The sequence below is a fragment of the Salvelinus fontinalis genome, chromosome 30, assembly GCF_029448725.1.
Source record: "Salvelinus fontinalis isolate EN_2023a chromosome 30, ASM2944872v1, whole genome shotgun sequence".
NCBI classification, from domain to species: Eukaryota; Metazoa; Chordata; class Actinopteri; order Salmoniformes; family Salmonidae; genus Salvelinus; species Salvelinus fontinalis.
In genome coordinates, this window is record NC_074694.1 from 11,544,790 (window position 1) to 11,563,227 (window position 18,438).

The 18,438-nt window shown below is 45.4% G+C and overlaps 2 protein-coding genes across 12 annotated transcripts in view; one reads left to right on the plus strand and one right to left on the minus strand.

Moving 5' to 3' along the window:
* LOC129828630 (serine/threonine-protein kinase LMTK1-like) overlaps nucleotides 1-7,938 on the plus strand; it is a 136,680-nt gene extending 128,742 nt beyond the window's left edge. For 6 of the 7 annotated variants that reach the window (XM_055889715.1, XM_055889718.1, XM_055889717.1 and 3 more), the window contains 3 exons: nucleotides 991-1,114; nucleotides 1,806-2,039; nucleotides 2,155-7,938. In XM_055889715.1, the coding sequence (XP_055745690.1) occupies nucleotides 991-1,114; nucleotides 1,806-2,039; nucleotides 2,155-2,186 (390 nt within the window). In that variant the 3' untranslated portion in view covers nucleotides 2,187-7,938. The remainder of the gene's footprint in view (nucleotides 1-990; nucleotides 1,115-1,805; nucleotides 2,040-2,154) is intronic. The other variant, XM_055889716.1, reaches the window with a different exon arrangement.
* Nucleotides 7,939-7,981: 43 nt separating this feature from the next.
* Nucleotides 7,982-18,438, minus strand: part of LOC129828634 (brain-specific angiogenesis inhibitor 1-associated protein 2-like) — a 169,800-nt gene continuing 159,343 nt past the window's right edge. For all 5 annotated transcript variants that reach the window (XR_008755261.1, XR_008755263.1, XR_008755264.1 and 2 more), the window contains 2 exons: nucleotides 9,807-9,860; nucleotides 7,982-9,380 (listed from right to left, as the gene is read on the minus strand). Coding sequence is in view for 1 of the 5 variants with exons in the window: in XM_055889726.1 (XP_055745701.1) it covers nucleotides 9,824-9,860 (37 nt within the window). In the remaining 4 variants the exon portion in view is untranslated. The remainder of the gene's footprint in view (nucleotides 9,381-9,806; nucleotides 9,861-18,438) is intronic.

Sequence of the window (18,438 nt, forward strand, 5' to 3'; positions counted from 1 at the left end):
TGAGGTCAGGGCTCTGTGCAGGCCAGTCAAGTACTTCCACACCGATCTCAATACACAATTTCTGTATGCTTTGTACACGGGGGCATTGTCATGCTCAAACAGGAAGGGCGTTCCCCAAACAGTTGCCACAAAGTTGGAAGCACAAAATCATCTAGAATGTCATTGGATGCTGTACCATTAAGATGTCCTTTCATTGGAACTAAGGGGCCTTGCCCAAACCATGAAAAACAGCCCCAGACCATTATTCCTCCTCCACCAAATTTTACAGTTGGCACTATGCATTGGGGCAGGTAGCCTTTTCCTGGAATCCGCCAAACCCAGATGTGTCCGTCGTATACTGCCAGATGGTGAAGTGTGATTCATCACTCCAGTGTTTGGAAACGTGTTTTCACTGCTCCAGAGTCCAATGTCGGCGAGCTTTACACCACTCCAGCCCACACTGCATTGCACATGGCTGCTCGGCCCATTTCATGAAGCTCCCAGGGAACAGTTATTGTGCTGACCATGCCTCCAGAGGCAGTTTGGAACTTGGCAGTGAGAGTGGTAACCGAGGACAGACGATTGTTACGTGCTACGCGCTTCAACACATCCGGCGGACCCGTTTTGTGAGCTTGTGTGGCCTACCACTTCCCGGCTGAGCCGTTGTTGCTCCTAGACATTTCCACTTTACAATAAAAGCACTTACAGTTGACCGAGGCAGCTCTAGCAGGGCAGAAATGTGATGAACTGACTTGTTGGAAAGGTAGCATCCTATGACGGTGCCACGTTGAAAGTGACTGAGCTCTTCAGTAAGGCCATTCTACTGCCAATATTTGTATATGGAGATTGCATGGCTGTGTGCTTGATGTTATACACCTGTCCACAACGAGTGTTGTTGAAATAGCCGAATCCAGTAATTTGATGGGGTGTCCACATAGTTTTGTATATATACTGTATATTAATTTGAAATGCACACTAGCCATAGCTGTAACCTGTACTGTCCATTTCCAGCAGAGTCCCACTAAAGAGCTGGCTGAGCAGGGTTTCTCTCCAGGGACTGAGACCAGCGGACAGGGTTCACTGGTCAAACAACCAACCTCTGATGACTCCTCAGATGGAAACATCTCAGAAGAGAGTAAGTACACTAGTCCAGAGTCCACTACTTACATTGAAACATTGATTGAAGTCAATCAGCATTTAATTTCACGATCAATCTCAGATCTATGAGTTTAGATGTGTAAAATATAATAGACAGATATATCAAAACTGCTCTCTTTTCCTTTCTCACTTCCTCTTTCTCGCTCGCTCGCTGTCTCTCTTCTCCCTCTCCCTTTCTCTTCCCTTCTCCTTTCCTCTCTCTTGCTCTTCCTCTCTCTCTCGCTCTCTCTCTTCCCTTATCCCTTCCTCTCTCTCTCTCTTCCCTTCTCCCTTCCTCTCTCTCTTGCTCTTCCTCTCTCTCTCTTCCCTTCTCCCTTCCTCTCTCTCTCCCTTCCTCTCTCTCTTGCTCTTCCTCTCTCTCTCTTTCTCACTCTCTTCCCTTCTCCCTTTCTCTCTCTCTCTCTTCCCTTCTCCCTTCCTCGTTCTCTCTCTCTTCCCTTCTCCCTTCCTCTCTCTCTTGCTCTCTCTCTTCCCTTCTCCCTTCCTCTTCCTCTCTCTCTCTCTCTCTCTTCCTTTGTACCTACCTACCTACCTACCTACCTACCTACCTACCTACCTACCTACCTACCTCCATCTCTCTCCCTTTCTCCCTTCCTCTCTCTCTTTTCCTTCACCTACCTACATACCTACCTAACACTCTCTCTCGTTCTCTCTCCCTCTCTCTTCAGGTGCAGGGTATGAGTGGGAGGATGACTTCCCCCTGTTGCCCATTCCCACTTCCTCATCCAAGATGGCTGCCTCCTCCTCAGGCTCATCCCCTTCCGCACCCAGCCTGCCCTCCACCTCCAAGGCCCCGGAGCCCAAACCAGCAGTGCAGTACTCCCGCTTCACAGTCTCCCCTAGCCACGTGTCTCGCTTCTCCATTACACACGTCTCTGACTCTGACGTGGACTCTGGTCCAGGTGGGTCCTGGTGTTTTCATTTAAATTGACAGTGCACAAACACTTCTTGAGGATAACTAATTGTATGGATTTTACATAGTGTATAATGACGCGTTCTGTCTGTCTGTCTGTGCAGGGAGCAGTGAGGATGGAGACAGAGTATTATAGAACCACAGCCACCCAGAAACTGCAGGAACTGCACCATATAAACATGTCTGAGCCTCTAAACATGACATTTGTTTAGTGCTTTTTTGGACATCAGCTTTCTGAAAAGACAGTGCCTAATTGTTTATGGACACTTTATGAATGGAGTCTGTAAAAGGGATGTGAAAGCAGAGAATCAACACTTATGAGAATATATAAAATACTATATGATGATAATCTACACATACACCGAAGAATATTTATGTTATCAAAATAACTTGTATGAAGGTAAAGACTTATGTTGCATTCAAGATATTTTTGGGAACAAAGAGAAACTTTAGAACAAACGTGTAACTTGTTTGCCGCCACAGACACTCATTATCAGCATGTTATAGAGAACCACACAACGTTACCGCTTGTTACGTGGAAGACAGACGATCATTTTTATTGATCAGCTGTTTTAACATGGACATCAAAACAGAAGACACAATTTACAGAACATCCCTCTCAGAGAAGGAGGGAGTGAAAAGCAATGAAGGAAAGGACACAATGAAGTTTTTTCATCAAATAATCGGTGTTTGAAAGTGACTGTACCAAGAGCATATTTTTGAGACATTAGTTAACTCGTCATCATAAAATATAAACTAAATATCACAAATAATGATTGAAGGAGAATTTTGTAATTCTACTGTTTTCTCAAAGGAGTCGGACCACCACTGTATACGGGCCATATGATTTCCACCAATGCGGGTGCCAGAGTCAGTATTCCCCTCCATCTGTCAGTATGGGTCAGTATTCCCCTCCATCTGTCAGTATGGGTCACTATTCCCCTCCATCTGTCAATATGGGTCACTATTCCCCTCCATCTGTCAGTATGGGTCACCATTTCCCTCCATCTGTCAGTATGGGTAACTATTCCCCTCCATCTGCCAGTATGGGTCACTATTCCCTCCATCTGTCAGTATGGGTCACTATTCCCTCCATCTGCCAGTATGGGTCACTATTCCCTCCATCTGCCAGTATGGGTCACTATTCCCTCCATCTGTCAGTATGGGTCACTATTCCCTCCATCTGTCAGTATGGGTAACTATTCCCCTCCATCTGTCAGTATGGGTCACTATTCCCCTCCATCTGTCAGTATGGGTCACTATTCCCTCCACCTGTCAGTATGGGTCACTATTCCCCTCCATCTGTCAGTATGGGTCACTATTCCCTCCATCTGTCAGTATGGGTCACTATTCCCTCCATCTGTCAGTATGGGTCACTATTCCCTCCATCTGTCAGTATGGGTCACTATTCCCTCCATCTGTCAGTATGGGTCACTATTCCCCTCCATCTGTCAGTATGGGTCACTATTCCCTCCATCTGCCAGTATGGGTCACTATTCCCCTCCATCTGCCAGTATGGGTCACTATTCCCTCCATCTGCCAGTATGGGTCACTATTCCCCTCCATCTGCCAGTATGGGTCACTATTCCCCTCCATCTGCCAGTATGGGTCACTATTTCCCTCCATCTGCCAGTATGGGTCACTATTCCCCTCCATCTGCCAGTATGGGTCACTATTCCCTCCATCTGTCAGTATGGGTCACTATTCCCCTCCATCTGCCAGTATGGGTCACTATTCCCTCCATCTGTCAGTATGGGTCACTATTCCCCTCCATCTGTCAGTATGGGTCACTATTCCCTCCATCTGTCAGTATGGGTCAGTATTCCCCTCCATCTGTCAGTATGGGTCACTATTCCCTCCATCTGTCAGTATGGGTCACCAGTTCCCTCCATCTGTCAGTATGGGTCACTATTCCCTCCATCTGTCAGTATGGGTCACTATTCCCCTCCATCTGTCAGTATGGGTCACTATTCCCTCCATCTGTCAGTATGGGTCAGTATTCCCCTCCATCTGTCAGTATGGGTCACTATTCCCTCCATCTGTCAGTATGGGTCACCAGTTCCCTCCATCTGTCAGTATGGGTGAGTTTTCCCCTCCATCTGTCAGTATGGGTCACTATTCCCCTCCATCTGTCAGTATTGGTCAATGTTCCCCTCCATCTGTCAGTATGGGTCACTATTCCCCTCCATCTGTCAGTATGGGTCACTATTCCACTCCATCTGTCAGTATGGGTCACTATTCCCCTCCATCTGTCAGTATGTGTCACTTTTTCCCTCCATCTGTCAGTATGGGTCACTACTTCCCTCCATCTGTCAGTATGGGTCACTATTCCACTCCATCTGTCAGTATGGGTCACTATTCCCCTCCATCTGTCAGTATGGGTCACTATTCCCCTCCATCTGTCAGTATGGGTCACTATTCCCCTCCGTCAGTATGGGTCATTATTCCCCTCCATCTGCCAGTATGGGTCACTATTCCCCTCCATCTGTCAGTATGGGTCACTATTCCCTCCATCTGCCATTATGAGTCAGTATTCCCTTCCACATGTCAGTATGGGTCACTATTCCCCTCCATCTGTCAGTATGGGTCACTATTCCCTCCATCTGCAAGTATGGGTCACTATTCCCTTCCATCTGTCAGTATGGGTCACTATTCCCCTCCATCTGTCAGTATGAGTCACTATTCCCCTCCATCTGTCAGTATTGGTCACTATTCCCCTCCATCTGTCAGTATGGGTCACTATTCCCTCCATCTGCCATTATGAGTCAGTATTCCCTTCCACCTGTCAGTATGGGTCATTATTCCCCTCCATCTGCCAGTATGGGTCACTATTCCCCTCCATCTGTCAGTATGGGTCACTATTCCCCTCCATCTGTCAGTATGGGTCACTATTCCCTCCATCTGTCAGTATGGGTCACTATTCCCTCCATCTGCAAGTATGGGTCACTATTCCCTCCATCTGTCAGTATGGGTCACTATTCCCTTCCATCTGTCAGTATGGGTCAGTATTCCCCTCCATCTGTCAGTATTGGTCAATGTTCCCCTCCATCTGTCAATATGGGTCACAATTTTTTTTTTTCTTACCGTTATTTTACCAGATAAGTTGACTGAGAACACGTTCTCATTTGCAGCAACGACCTGGGGAATAGTTACAGGGGAGAGGAGGGGGATGAATGAGCCAATTGTAAACTGGGGATTATTAGGTGACCATGATGGTTTGAGGGCCAGATTGGGAATTTATTATTCCCCTCCATCTGTCAGTATGGGTCACTATTCCCCTCTATCTGTCAGTATGGGTCACTATTCCCCTCCATCTGTCAGTATGGGTCACTATTCCCCTCCATCTGTCAGTATGGGTCACTGTTCCCCTCCATCTGTCAGTATGAGTCACTATTCCCCTCCATCTGTCGGTATGGGTCACTATTCCCCTCTATCTTTTAGTATGGGTCACTATTCCCCTCCATCTGTCAATATGGTTCACTATTCCCCCCTCCATCTCTCAGTATGGGTCACTATTCCCCTTCATCTGTCAATATGGGTCACTATTCCCCTCCATCTGTCAGTATGGCTCACTATTTCCCTCCATCTGTCAGTGTGAGTCACTATTCCCCTCCCACTGATGGCCTGTGGCGTTATCATTAGTGCACACTAACAAACAGGCACAGACCGTTTTGCAACGCAAATGAGAGTTTATATCGGACATATTCAGCTATGCCCTTCTTCGTTTCGTTTATTTTACAGACATCCCTGGACCTAAGCTATTGTGTCAATCCCCCAAGTCAGTTTTGAGGGAATATCATTGATGACTTAATGAATAAATGCTTTTTTAGGACTTGAAATTCATGTGCTATGCATGCAGATATTGGTGGTAAAACACAGCTTATGTTGGTTTCCGTCTTATCCCCAGTTGAGGGTAGCTGCCTGTCCTTACCCTCAGAGTTGATCTTCACTGCACCACATACTGTGTAATATGTCTGCTACTCTTGAGGTGAACATCCTTTGTGATACGATCAAAGAACTTGTACATTTTTGATTCCGATTCTGAAAATGGAACTGCAGTACAAGTACAACGAGCGTAGAAATACCATAGATACAGTAGCATATCATTTTTTTATAGGAAACTTTTGATGAAATATTCACTTTTAAGAAATATGAAACCTTAAAATGCAACTTAAAGAATGGAAGAACAAAGTAATGATTTTCAAGTGGCTTCGGTAACATGAAGATGAAATAATCAAATGACTGTTGGAAGACTACAGAACTGAGAACTGGTTTAGTCTTAATGTATTGTGATCAGCTGTGTGTTCAAGGGGTTGTTGATGTAACATGGGTTAGTCAGTGTGTTGTTTTCACGATTTTAACAATTGGAAAACACAATTTTTGAATTCATGGACTTTTGACTTTGCTATGTATGTGAAAATTTGTTTGCTATAGAAATGAAAAAGGATGGATGTGTTTGTAACATAGAACGCATACAGTCCAATCAGCCTGCTATACCGGCCTGGTAAGCCAATCACTGTAGCATGGTCTCAGGTCCGCTTGTACCCTCTTGCCTACTCCAAGGACCATACTGTAGGTTGGCAAGACAGTACAAACTGATCTGGGACCAGGCTAATGTCACTCTAGTCTTTAGCCTCAAAGAACCAGGTTGTTAATTCAGTTCAAAACATAGATATGGATTTTCATAGATTCTATTTCTTTGTTTTTAAAGATCGACTCTGGTCTCCATGCAGTAAGTGTGTTCTGTTTAGTGTTTGTTAGCCTTTCTAGGGATTTACTATTCTGTAATAGTTTAGCATCCATAGATCCATCTAGAGCGCTGTCTGTATGGACTATTTTTGTATCTCAAAAAAGAAAAATTACATTTAAGAATATCAAGAAATTACCTGGAATTTACCTGGAAGTGAGAGTTAAAAGTACATGTATTGATGTTTTATTGTTGCCAAAGAGAAGTATTTAATGAAGTATTGGGGCAAATAGGAACATCGGATATTTGATCTAGATTGTTTTAACCCACTAGTGGTGAGACTACAGCCTGGGTGCAAGTCTGTTTGTGCCATCATGCCACGCCTGGTTCCCAGGCTAGTGAGACGAAAGGGATGTGATGATGAGCAATGTTAGACCTTGCCCTGGTCGTGATTTAAACGAACAGGACTAGTTTATGGATGCTGTCAGTAAGATGTGTCCTGGTCGTGATTTACACAAACATGACTAGTTTAGGGATGCGGGCAGTAAGATGTGTCCTGGTCCTGATTTAAACATGACTAGTTTAGGGATGCTGTCAGTAAGATGTGTCCTGGTCCTGATTTAAACATGACTAGTTTAGGGATGCTGTCAGTAAGATGTGTCCTGGTCCTGATTTAAACATGACTAGTTTAGGGATGCTGTCAGTAAGATGTGTCCTGGTCGTGATTTAAACATGACTAGTTTAGGGATGCTGTCAGTAAGATGTGTCCTGGTCCTGATTTAAACATGACTAGTTTAGGGATGCTGTCAGTAAGATGTGTCCTGGTCCTGATTTAAACATGACTAGTTTAGGGATGCTGTCAGTAAGATGTGTCCTGGTCCTGATTTAAACATGACTAGTTTAGGGATGCTGTCAGTAAGATGTGTCCTGGTCGTGATTTAAACATGACTAGTTTAGGGATGCTGTCAGTAAGATGTGTCCTGGTCCTGATTTAAACATGACTAGTTTAGGGATGCTGTCAGTAAGATGTGTCCTGGTCCTGATTTAAACATGACTAGTTTATGGATGCTGTCAGTAAGATGTGTCCTGGTCGTGATTTACACAAACATGACTAGTTTATGGATGCTGTCAGCAAGATATGCCCCACCCCACTCTACTTCCTGTACGTTATGAAATATAAATAAAGTGTTTTACACATCAATGTGTGTCTCATGTATTTCTTGGAACACGCACAAACACACCCAAAGGAATGAGCTTATTATTATTTCTTCTTGCACAGTATAAACACACTGGTAATATACGGAATACACTCTGCAATGTGTTATTTTCCCTATAGGTCATATAGTAAATTCAGTGCGTCTTTCTATACATTGTAGATTGATTTACAGACAAATGAAACTGGTTGAGAACTACATACATTTAGAAACGGGTACAAAATACAACAGGAATATCTATTTTAAGGTACAAATCCTTTGTCTTATGTAGTAATGGCATGACAGAAGAACAATAGGATTAATTTTAATTAACAGTTAATATATTGTTTGTATGCATGAATTCTTAATCCTATTGTTCTGCTGTCATTTACAATATGTATATAACACGGAAAATAATCTATATAGAATGCTATAACTTTGTGTATTGTGTATAGTATTGCACTTTTCTTTCTCTCTGTCCTAAGACCCAGACTCCAGTAGAACATTGGGGTCCCAGTAGAACCCAGACTCCAGTAGAACGTCGGGGTCCCAGTAGAACCCAGACTCCAGTAGAACGTTGGGGTCCCAGTAGAACCCAGACTCCAGTAGAACGTTGGGGTCCCAGTAGAACCCAGACTCCAGTAGAACGTTGGGGTCCCAGTAGAACGTTGGGGTCCCAGTAGAACCCAGACTCCAGTTGAACGTTGGGGTCCCAGTAGAACCCAGACTCCAGTAGAACGTTGGGGTACCAGTAGAACCCAGACTCCAGTAGAACATGTTTACACACAGCCAGCCTGTCCAGTGTTCTGTTTAATCTCCGTAACATAGGCCCTTTGAAATATAGAAAATACTTTACTTTGTGACAAATGTATTGCTCACACAAACTAAAGATATTCCCACCAAATCCCAAATGGCAATAAGTAACATAATGTATGACCAGATCATAGAACTAGACCCCCAAATTAATATAGATCAAACAACGACATCTTCTTAAACTTAATGTATGCATAAGTCATTATCTGTAACAAATAACAGAATGAGCTAGAATTTCCTGCATACAGTATGTAACAGTTTTCAAATGATTTAATTTTATTGAAGATACAGTCCAAGGCTAGTTGGGCTTGAATGCTATGGATAGTTTAGTTAGACAGGTTCAGTCATCATAGGTCCTGCTAAAACTAAATGTCAAAGGCAGTACATCATCTACAGTACTTGAGAAAGATCAATCGTGTGTGTGCTTGGATTTTTCTAGCAGAATCAGGGTTTTTCTCTTCCAATTGGCTCGCTAAATATATCTGTGCCTCACAGCAACCAATCAGAACCAAGGATAACAGGAAGTAGAGCATGGAGCTAATAGAGGATTGGAGGAGGAGATTGGTCATGGTCAGAGATGAGAGGCCTGGGTTGGTCCTCAGTGACCTGGGCTGGTTTCTCCTTTGGCAGGAGGACCCTGTAGGGACAGGAGAGATGAAAAATGGGAAGTGGGGACCAACAGTTATTAACACCCAGGATTACAGAGCAGAGAATCATCACTTTTACTGCAGCAAGAGAGTGAGTTTGGAGCTGCCTCTGATTGAAGTTGGGTTAAGGGTGAAATGAGACTGATGTGTGAACAAGGCAAGCAGTCATGCTACAAAATAAAACCAACAGAGAATGAAGATTTGGTTATTCTGTTCAGAACGTTCATACAGTCATGCACAGGGTACCATTTCAGACCCAGGCTATGGACCCCCATGAAACCAGACTAGCCAATGACAGTGACTAGTCGAGTTAGATAGTGAACGTAAGAAAGACCAAGTCGAGGTGAGAGGAAGCCAGTGAATTAATGCGTGATAGGTTGGCTGAATGGCAACAGGTGCCTCATCGTGTCACTTACGACGGGGTCCTGCTGACTCAAAAGCGGTCAAACTGTTCACTCAAAAGCCTCACACTGAAAGGTAAACAGAGTCCTATGGTGTGAACATTCATGTCCATCTCAAAGAATACATAAATAATGTCACTTATCATTGTAATGTGTCACTTCTTAGTAAACTAACCATAGCCACAGTAGTCATAAACATAAATATTTATCACACTACACTTTTACATATGATTAAACACATTCTTTACATATAACCAATGAATGCTATAGACAGTAAAACATATTCAAAACACTATTTTCCCAGATATGGATAGATTGAAGTATTTTTCAAAAACCCCAACCAATGTCATACAAAAGTTAATCTTAGCTCATTATGTCATTCTCTAAAGCATGTTACTCCCCAGAATGCAATTTGTTCAGTACAACAAAACAAAAGAACAAAAATAAAAAAATCACATGCAAAAAAGAGGCAAGTATGTAGGCATACACAAACAGGCATCTGACACATACACACAAACAGGCATCTGACACATACACACAAACAGGCATCTGACACATACACACAAACAGGCATCTGACACATACACACAAACAGGCATCTGACACATACACACAAACAGGCATCTGACACATACACACAAACAGGCATCTGACACATACACACAAACAGGCATCTGACACATACACACAAACAGGCATCTGACACAAACACACAAACAGGCATCTGACACATACACACAAACAGGCATCTGACACAAACACACAAACAGGCATCTGACACATACACACAAACAGGCATCTGACACATACACACAAACAGGCATCTGACACAAACACACAAACAGGCATCTGACACATACACACAAACAGGCATCTGACACATACACACAAACAGGCATCTGACACATACACACAAACAGGCATCTGACACAAACACACAAACAGGCATCTGACACATACACACAAACAGGCATCTGACACAAACACACAAACAGGCATCTGACACAAACACACAAACAGGCATCTGACACATACACACAAACAGGCATCTGACACAAACACACAAACAGGCATCTGACACAAACACACAAACAGGCATCTGACACAAACACACAAACAGGCATCTGACACAAACACACAAACAGGCATCTGACACATACACACAAACAGGCATCTGACACATACACACAAACAGGCATATGACACAAACACACAAACAGGCATGACACATACACACAAACAGGCATCTGACACATACACACAAACAGGCATCTGACACATACACACAAACAGGCATATGACACATACACACAAACAGGCATATGACACATACACACAAACAGGCATATGACACAAACACACAAACAGGCATGACACATACACACAAACAGGCATCTGACACATACACACAAACATTACACAAATCACACCGAAACACAGAATACTGTACAGACAGACACCAGTTAAATGGCACTACAAAACCCGTTGCAGGTCAGGGCTCACAGGTCAGGTTTACATGTAGTTGGGAGAAGTACCTGTTTGTGAGCAGTAAGAAGAACTAGCTGGCTGGCTGGGGTCTGGTGGTGGATCAGTGTAACTACTGTACTGTAGCCTCCAGCGGTATGGTGGTGGATCAGTATAACTACTGTACTGTAGCCTACAGCGGTATGGTGGTGGATCAGTATAACTACTGTACTGTAGCCTACAGCGGTATGGTGGTGGATCAGTATAACTACTGTAGCCTCCAGCGGTATGGTGGTGGATCAGTATAACTACTGTACTGTAGCCTACAGCGGTATGGTGGTGGATCAGTATAACTACTGTACTGTAGCCTACAGCGGTATGGTGGTGGATCAATATAACTACTGTACTGTAGCCTACAGCGGTATGGTGGTGGATCAGTATAACTACTGTACTGTAGCCTCCAGCGGTCTGGTGGTGGATCAGTATAACTACTGTAGCCTCCAGCAGTATGGTGGTGGATCAGTATAACTACTGTACTGTAGCCTACAGCGGTATGGTGGTGGATCAGTATAACTACTGTACTGTAGCCTACAGCGGTATGGTGGTGGATCAATATAACTACTGTACTGTAGCCTACAGCGGTATGGTGGTGGATCAGTATAACTACTGTACTGTAGCCTCCAGCGGTATGGTGGTGGATCAGTATAACTACTGTAGCCTCCAGCAGTATGGTGGTGGATCAGTATAACTACTGTAGCCTCCAGCGGTATGGTGGTGGATCAGTATAACTACTGTACTGTAGCCTCCAGCGGTCTGGTGGTGGATCAGTATAACTACTGTACTGTAGCCTACAGCGGTATGGTGGTGGATCAGTATAACTACTGTACTGTAGCCTCCAGCGGTATGGTGGTGGATCAATATAACTACTGTACTGTAGCCTCCAGCGGTATGGTGGTGGATCAGTATAACTACTGTACTGTAGCCTCCAGCGGTATGGTGGTGGATCAATATAACTACTGTACTGTAGCCTCCAGCGGTATGGTGGTGGATCAGTATAACTACTGTAGCCTCCAGCGGTCTGGTGGTGGATCAGTATAACTACTGTAATGTAGCCTACAGCGGTATGGTGGTGGATCAGTATAACTACTGTAGCCTCCAGCGGTATGGTGGTGGATCAGTATAACTACTGTACTGTAGCCTCCAGCGGTATGGTGGTGGATCAGTATAACTACTGTACTGTAGCCTACAGCGGTATGGTGGTGGATCAGTATAACTACTGTACTGTAGCCTACAGCGGTATGGTGGTGGATCAGTATAACTACTGTAGCCTCCAGCGGTATGGTGGTGGATCAGTATAACTACTGTACTGTAGCCTACAGCGGTATGGTGGTGGATCAGTATAACTACTGTACTGTAGCCTACAGCGGTATGGTGGTGGATCAATATAACTACTGTACTGTAGCCTACAGCGGTATGGTGGTGGATCAGTATAACTACTGTACTGTAGCCTCCAGCGGTTTGGTGGTGGATCAGTATAACTACTGTAGCCTCCAGCAGTATGGTGGTGGATCAGTATAACTACTGTACTGTAGCCTACAGCGGTATGGTGGTGGATCAGTATAACTACTGTACTGTAGCCTACAGCGGTATGGTGGTGGATCAATATAACTACTGTACTGTAGCCTACAGCGGTATGGTGGTGGATCAGTATAACTACTGTACTGTAGCCTCCAGCGGTATGGTGGTGGATCAGTATAACTACTGTACTGTAGCCTCCAGCGGTCTGGTGGTGGATCAGTATAACTACTGTAGCCTCCAGCGGTATGGTGGTGGATCAGTATAACTACTGTACTGTAGCCTCCAGCGGTCTGGTGGTGGATCAGTATAACTACTGTACTGTAGCCTCCAGCGGTATGGTGGTGGATCAGTATAACTACTGTACTGTAGCCTACAGCGGTATGGTGGTGGATCAGTATAACTACTGTAGCCTCCAGCGGTCTGGTGGTGGATCAGTATAACTACTGTACTGTAGCCTACAGCGGTATGGTGGTGGATCAGTATAACTACTCTAGCCTCCAGCGGTATGGTGGTGGATCAGTATAACTACTGTAGCCTCCAGCGGTCTGGTGGTGGATCAGTATAACTACTGTAGCCTCCAGCGGTATGGTGGTGGATCAGTATAACTACTGTACTGTAGCCTACAGCGGTATGGTGGTGGATCAGTATAACTACTGTAGCCTCCAGCGGTCTGGTGGTGGATCAGTATAACTACTGTAATGTAGCCTACAGCGGTATGGTGGTGGATCAGTATAACTACTGTAGCCTCCAGCGGTATGGTGGTGGATCAGTATGACTACTGTACTGTAGCCTCCAGCGGTATGGTGGTGGATCAGTATAACTACTGTAGCCTCCAGCGGTCTGGTGGTGGATCAGTATAACTACTGTAGCCTCCAGCGGTCTGGTGGTGGATCAGTATAACTACTGTAGCCTCCAGCGGTATGGTGGTGGATCAATATAACTACTGTACTGTAGCCTACAGCGGTATGGTGGTGGATCAGTATAACTACTGTACTGTAGCCTACAGCGGTATGGTGGTGGATCAGTATAACTACTGTACTGTAGCCTACAGCGGTATGGTGGTGGATCAGTATAACTACTGTACTGTAGCCTCCAGCGGTATGGTGGTGGATCAGTATAACTACTGTACTGTAGCCCCCAGCGGTATGGTGGTGGATCAGTATAACTACTGTACTGTAGCCTCCAGCGGTATGGTGGTGGATCAGTATAACTACTGTAGCCTCCAGCGGTATGGTGGTGGATCAGTGTAACTACTGTACTGTAGCCTCCAGCGGTATGGTGGTGGATCAGTATAACTACTGTACTGTAGCCTCCAGCGGTATGGTGGTGGATCAGTATAACTACTGTACTGTAGCCTACAGCGGTATGGTGGTGGATCAGTATAACTACTGTACTGTAGCCTACAGCGGTATGGTGGTGGATCAGTATAACTACTGTACTGTAGCCTCCAGCGGTATGGTGGTGGATCAGTATAACTACTGTAGCCTACAGCGGTATGGTGGTGGATCAGTATAACTACTGTACTGTAGCCTCCAGCGGTTTTCATTCAACAACCCTAACCCTAGCTTTATGTCCACATCCCGGTTCAACCCGAATACTTTAGCTTCAAACCTAACCCTAACCCTAAGGTTGTGGCTAGAGATGGGGTTAGGGTTGTGGCTAGAGATGGGGCTAACCCCATCTCTAGCCACAACCCTAACCCTAACCCTAGCCACAACCCTAACCCTAACCCTAGCCACAACCCTAACCCTAACCCTAGCCACAACCCTAACCCTAACCCTAGCCACAACCCTAACCCTAGCCACAACCCTAACTCTAGCCACAACACTAACCCTATCCACAACCCTAACCCTAACCCTAGCCACAACCCTAACCCTAACCCTAGCCACAACCCTAACCTTAGCCACAACCCTAACCCCATCTATAGCCACAACCCTAACCCCATCTATAGCCAAAACCCTAACCCCATCTCTAGCCACAACCCTAACCCCACCTCTAGCCACAACCCTAAACACAACCCTAACCCCATCTCTAGCCACAACCCTAACCCCACCTCTAGCCACAACCCTAACCACAACCCTAACCCCACCTCTAGCCACAACCCTAACCCTAACCCTAGCCACAACCCTAACCCTAACCCTAGCCACAACCCTAACCCTAGCCACAACCCTAAAGCCCCATCTCTAGCCACAACCCTAACCCCACCTCTAGCCACAACCCTAACCCCACCTCTAGCCACAACCCTAACCTCATCTCTAGCCACAACCCTAACCCCACCTCTAGCCCCATCACTAGCCACAACCCCATCTCTAGCCACAACCCTAACCCCACCTCTAGCCACAACCCTAACCCCATCACTAGCCACAACCCCATCTCTAGCCACAACCCCATCTCTAGCCACAACCCTAACCCTAACCCTAGCCACAACCCTAGGGTTGTGGCTAGAGATGGGGTTGTGGCTAGAGATGGGGTTAGGGTTGTGGCTAGAGATGGGGTTGTGGCTAGAGATGGGGTTGTGGCTAGAGATGGGGTTAGGGTTGTGGCTAGGGTTAGGGTTGTGGCTAGAGGTGGGGTTAGGGTTGTGGCTAGAGGTGGGGTTAGGGTTGTGGCTAGAGGTGGGGTTAGGGTTGTGGCTAGAGGTGGGGTTAGGGTTGTGGCTAGAGGTGGGGTTAGGGTTGTGGCTAGAGATGGGGTTAGGGTTGTGGCTAGAGATGGGGTTAGGGTTGTGGCTAGAGGTGGGGTTAGGGTTGTGGCTAGAGATGGGGTTAGGGTTGTGGCTAGAGATGGGGTTAGGGTTGTGGCTAGAGGTGGGGTTAGGGTTGTGGCTAGAGGTGGGGTTAGGGTTGTGTTTAGGGTTGTGGCTAGAGGTGGGGTTAGGGTTGTGGCTAGAGATGGGGTTAGGGTTGTGGCTAGAGGTGGGGTTAGGGTTGTGGCTAGAGGTGGGGTTAGGGTTGTGGCTAGAGGTGGGGTTAGGGTTGTGGCTAGAGGTGGGGTTAGGGTTGTGGCTAGAGGTGGGGTTAGGGTTGTGTTTAGGGTTGTGGCTAGAGGTGGGGTTAGGGTTGTGGCTAGAGGTGGGGTTAGGGTTGTGGCTAGAGGTGGGGCTAACCACATCTCTAGCCACAACCCTAAAGCCACATCTCTAGCCACAACCCAAACCCTAACTCTCACAAGCCGTTACAAATCAACAGAGATGCATGATGCCAACATCATCATTAAGTTTGCCAATGACACGCCGGTGATAGGACAGATCACTGACAATGACGATGAGACAGCTTATAGGAAACCTGGCAGTGTGGTGCCAGGACAATAACCTCTCCCTCAACGTCAGCAAGACAAAGGAGCTAATCATGGACTACAGGAAATGGAGGACTGAGCACGCCCCCATTCACATGAAGCAGGTCGAGAGCTTCAAGTTCCTCGTCGTCCACATCACTAAGAAATTAACATGTTCCACACACACCCACATAGTTGTGAAGAGGGCACTACAGCGCCTCTTCCCCCACAGGAGGCTGAACAGGTTTGGCATGTGTTCTCAGATCCTCCAAAAGGTCTACAGCCTGCCCACTGACTGGCTGCATCAACGCTTGGTACGGCAACTGCAAGGCACCCGACTGCAATGCGCTACAGAGGGTAGTGGGTACGGCCCAGTACATCACTGGGGCCAAGCTTCCTGCCATCCAGGACCTCTATACCAGGAGGTGTCAGAGGAAGGCCCCAAAAATTGTCAAAGACTTCAACCACCCAAGTCATATAGACTGTTCTCTCTGCTTCTGTACGGCAAGCGGTAGTGGTGCATCAAGTCTTGAACCAATAGGACCCTAAACGGCTTGACTTTACCCCTACTGTACCTACAGTGTTCTCAGGAAATATTCATATCCCTTGAGTTTTTCCACATTGTTAGGTTACAGCCTTACTCTAAAATGTATTATATTGTTGTTTTTTCCACATCAATATTCACACAATACCCCATAATGATAAGAAAAACAGGATTAGACATTTTTGCTATTTTTTTTTTTTTTTTTTAATTACGGAAAAATCACATTTACAAAAGTATTCAGACCCTTTACTCAGTACTTTGTTAAAGCACCTTTGGCAGCCATTACAGCCTCGAGTCTTCTTGGATATGACGTTACAAGCTTGGCACCTCTATTTGGGGAGTTTCTCCCATTCTTCTTTAAAGCCACTCTTGCATTGTCTTGGGTGTGTGCTTAGGGTCTTTGTCCTGTTGGAAGGTGAACCTTCACCCCAGTCTGAGCAGGTTTTTAATAAGGATCTCTCTGTACTTTGCTCTGTTCATCTTTGCCTCAACCCTGACTAGTCTCCCAGTCCCTGAAAAACATCCCCACAGCATGTTGCTGCAACCATCATGCTTCACCGTAGGGATGGTGCCAGGTTTCCTGCAGGCGTAACGCTTGGCATTCAGGCCAAAGAATTCAATATTGGTTTCATCAGACCAGAGAATTGCGTTTCTCATTGTCTGAGAGTCTTCAGGTGTCTTTTGGCAAACTCCAGGCGGGCTGTCATGTGCCTTTTACTGAGGAGTGGCTTCCGTCTGGCCACTCTACCACAAATGCCTGATTGGTGGAGTGCTGCAGAGATGGTTGTCCTTCTGAAAGGTTCTCCCATCTCCACAGAGGAACTCTGGAGGTCTGTCAGAGTGACCATGAGGTTCTTGGTCACCTCCCTGACCAAGGCTCTTCTCCCCCGATTGCTCCGTTTGCCTGAGCGGCCAGCTCTAGGAAGAGTCTTGGTGGTTCCAAAGTTCAAGACAACGCCAAGACAACGCATGAGTGGCTTCGGGACATGTCTCTAAACGTACTTTAGTGACCCAGCCTGATCCCGGATTTGAACCCGATCGAACATCTTTGGAAAGACCTGAAAATAGCTGTGTATCGACGCTCCCCATTCAACCTGACAGAGGTTGAGAGGATCTGCAGAGAAGAATGGGAGAAAGTCCCTAATTACAGGTGTGCCTTGTAGCGCCAGGAAGACTCGATGCCGTAATCACTGCCAAAGGTGCTTCAACAAAGTACTGAGTAAAAGGCCAAGATACTTACGTAAATGTATATATATATTTTTTTTACATTATTACTAAAAAACCTGACTTTGTAACGTCACAAAATGTGGAAATGTCAATGGGTCTAAATACTTTCCGAAGGCATTGTACATACATACCTGCATACATACATACAGTACCTTCGGAAAGTATTTACACCCATTGACATTTCCACATTTTGAGACGTTACAAAGTCAGAAGTATTCATCCCCCTTGGTGTTTTTCATATTTTGTTGCATTACAATGTGTAATTTAAATGGACTTTTATTTGAATTTCATGTAATGGACATAACACAAAATAGTCCAAATTGGTGAAGTAATTTATTTGTACTTGTTTCAAAAAAAATTACAAAAAAAAGAAAAATGGAAAAGAGGTGCGTGCATATGTCTTCACCCCCTTCGCTATCGAGCCCCTAAATAAGATCTGGTGCAACCAATTACCTTCAGAATTGAATTAAATGAAGTCCTCCTGTGTGCAATCTAAGTGTCACATGATCAGTCACATGATCCCAGTATATATACACACCTGTTCTGAAAGGCCCCAGAGTC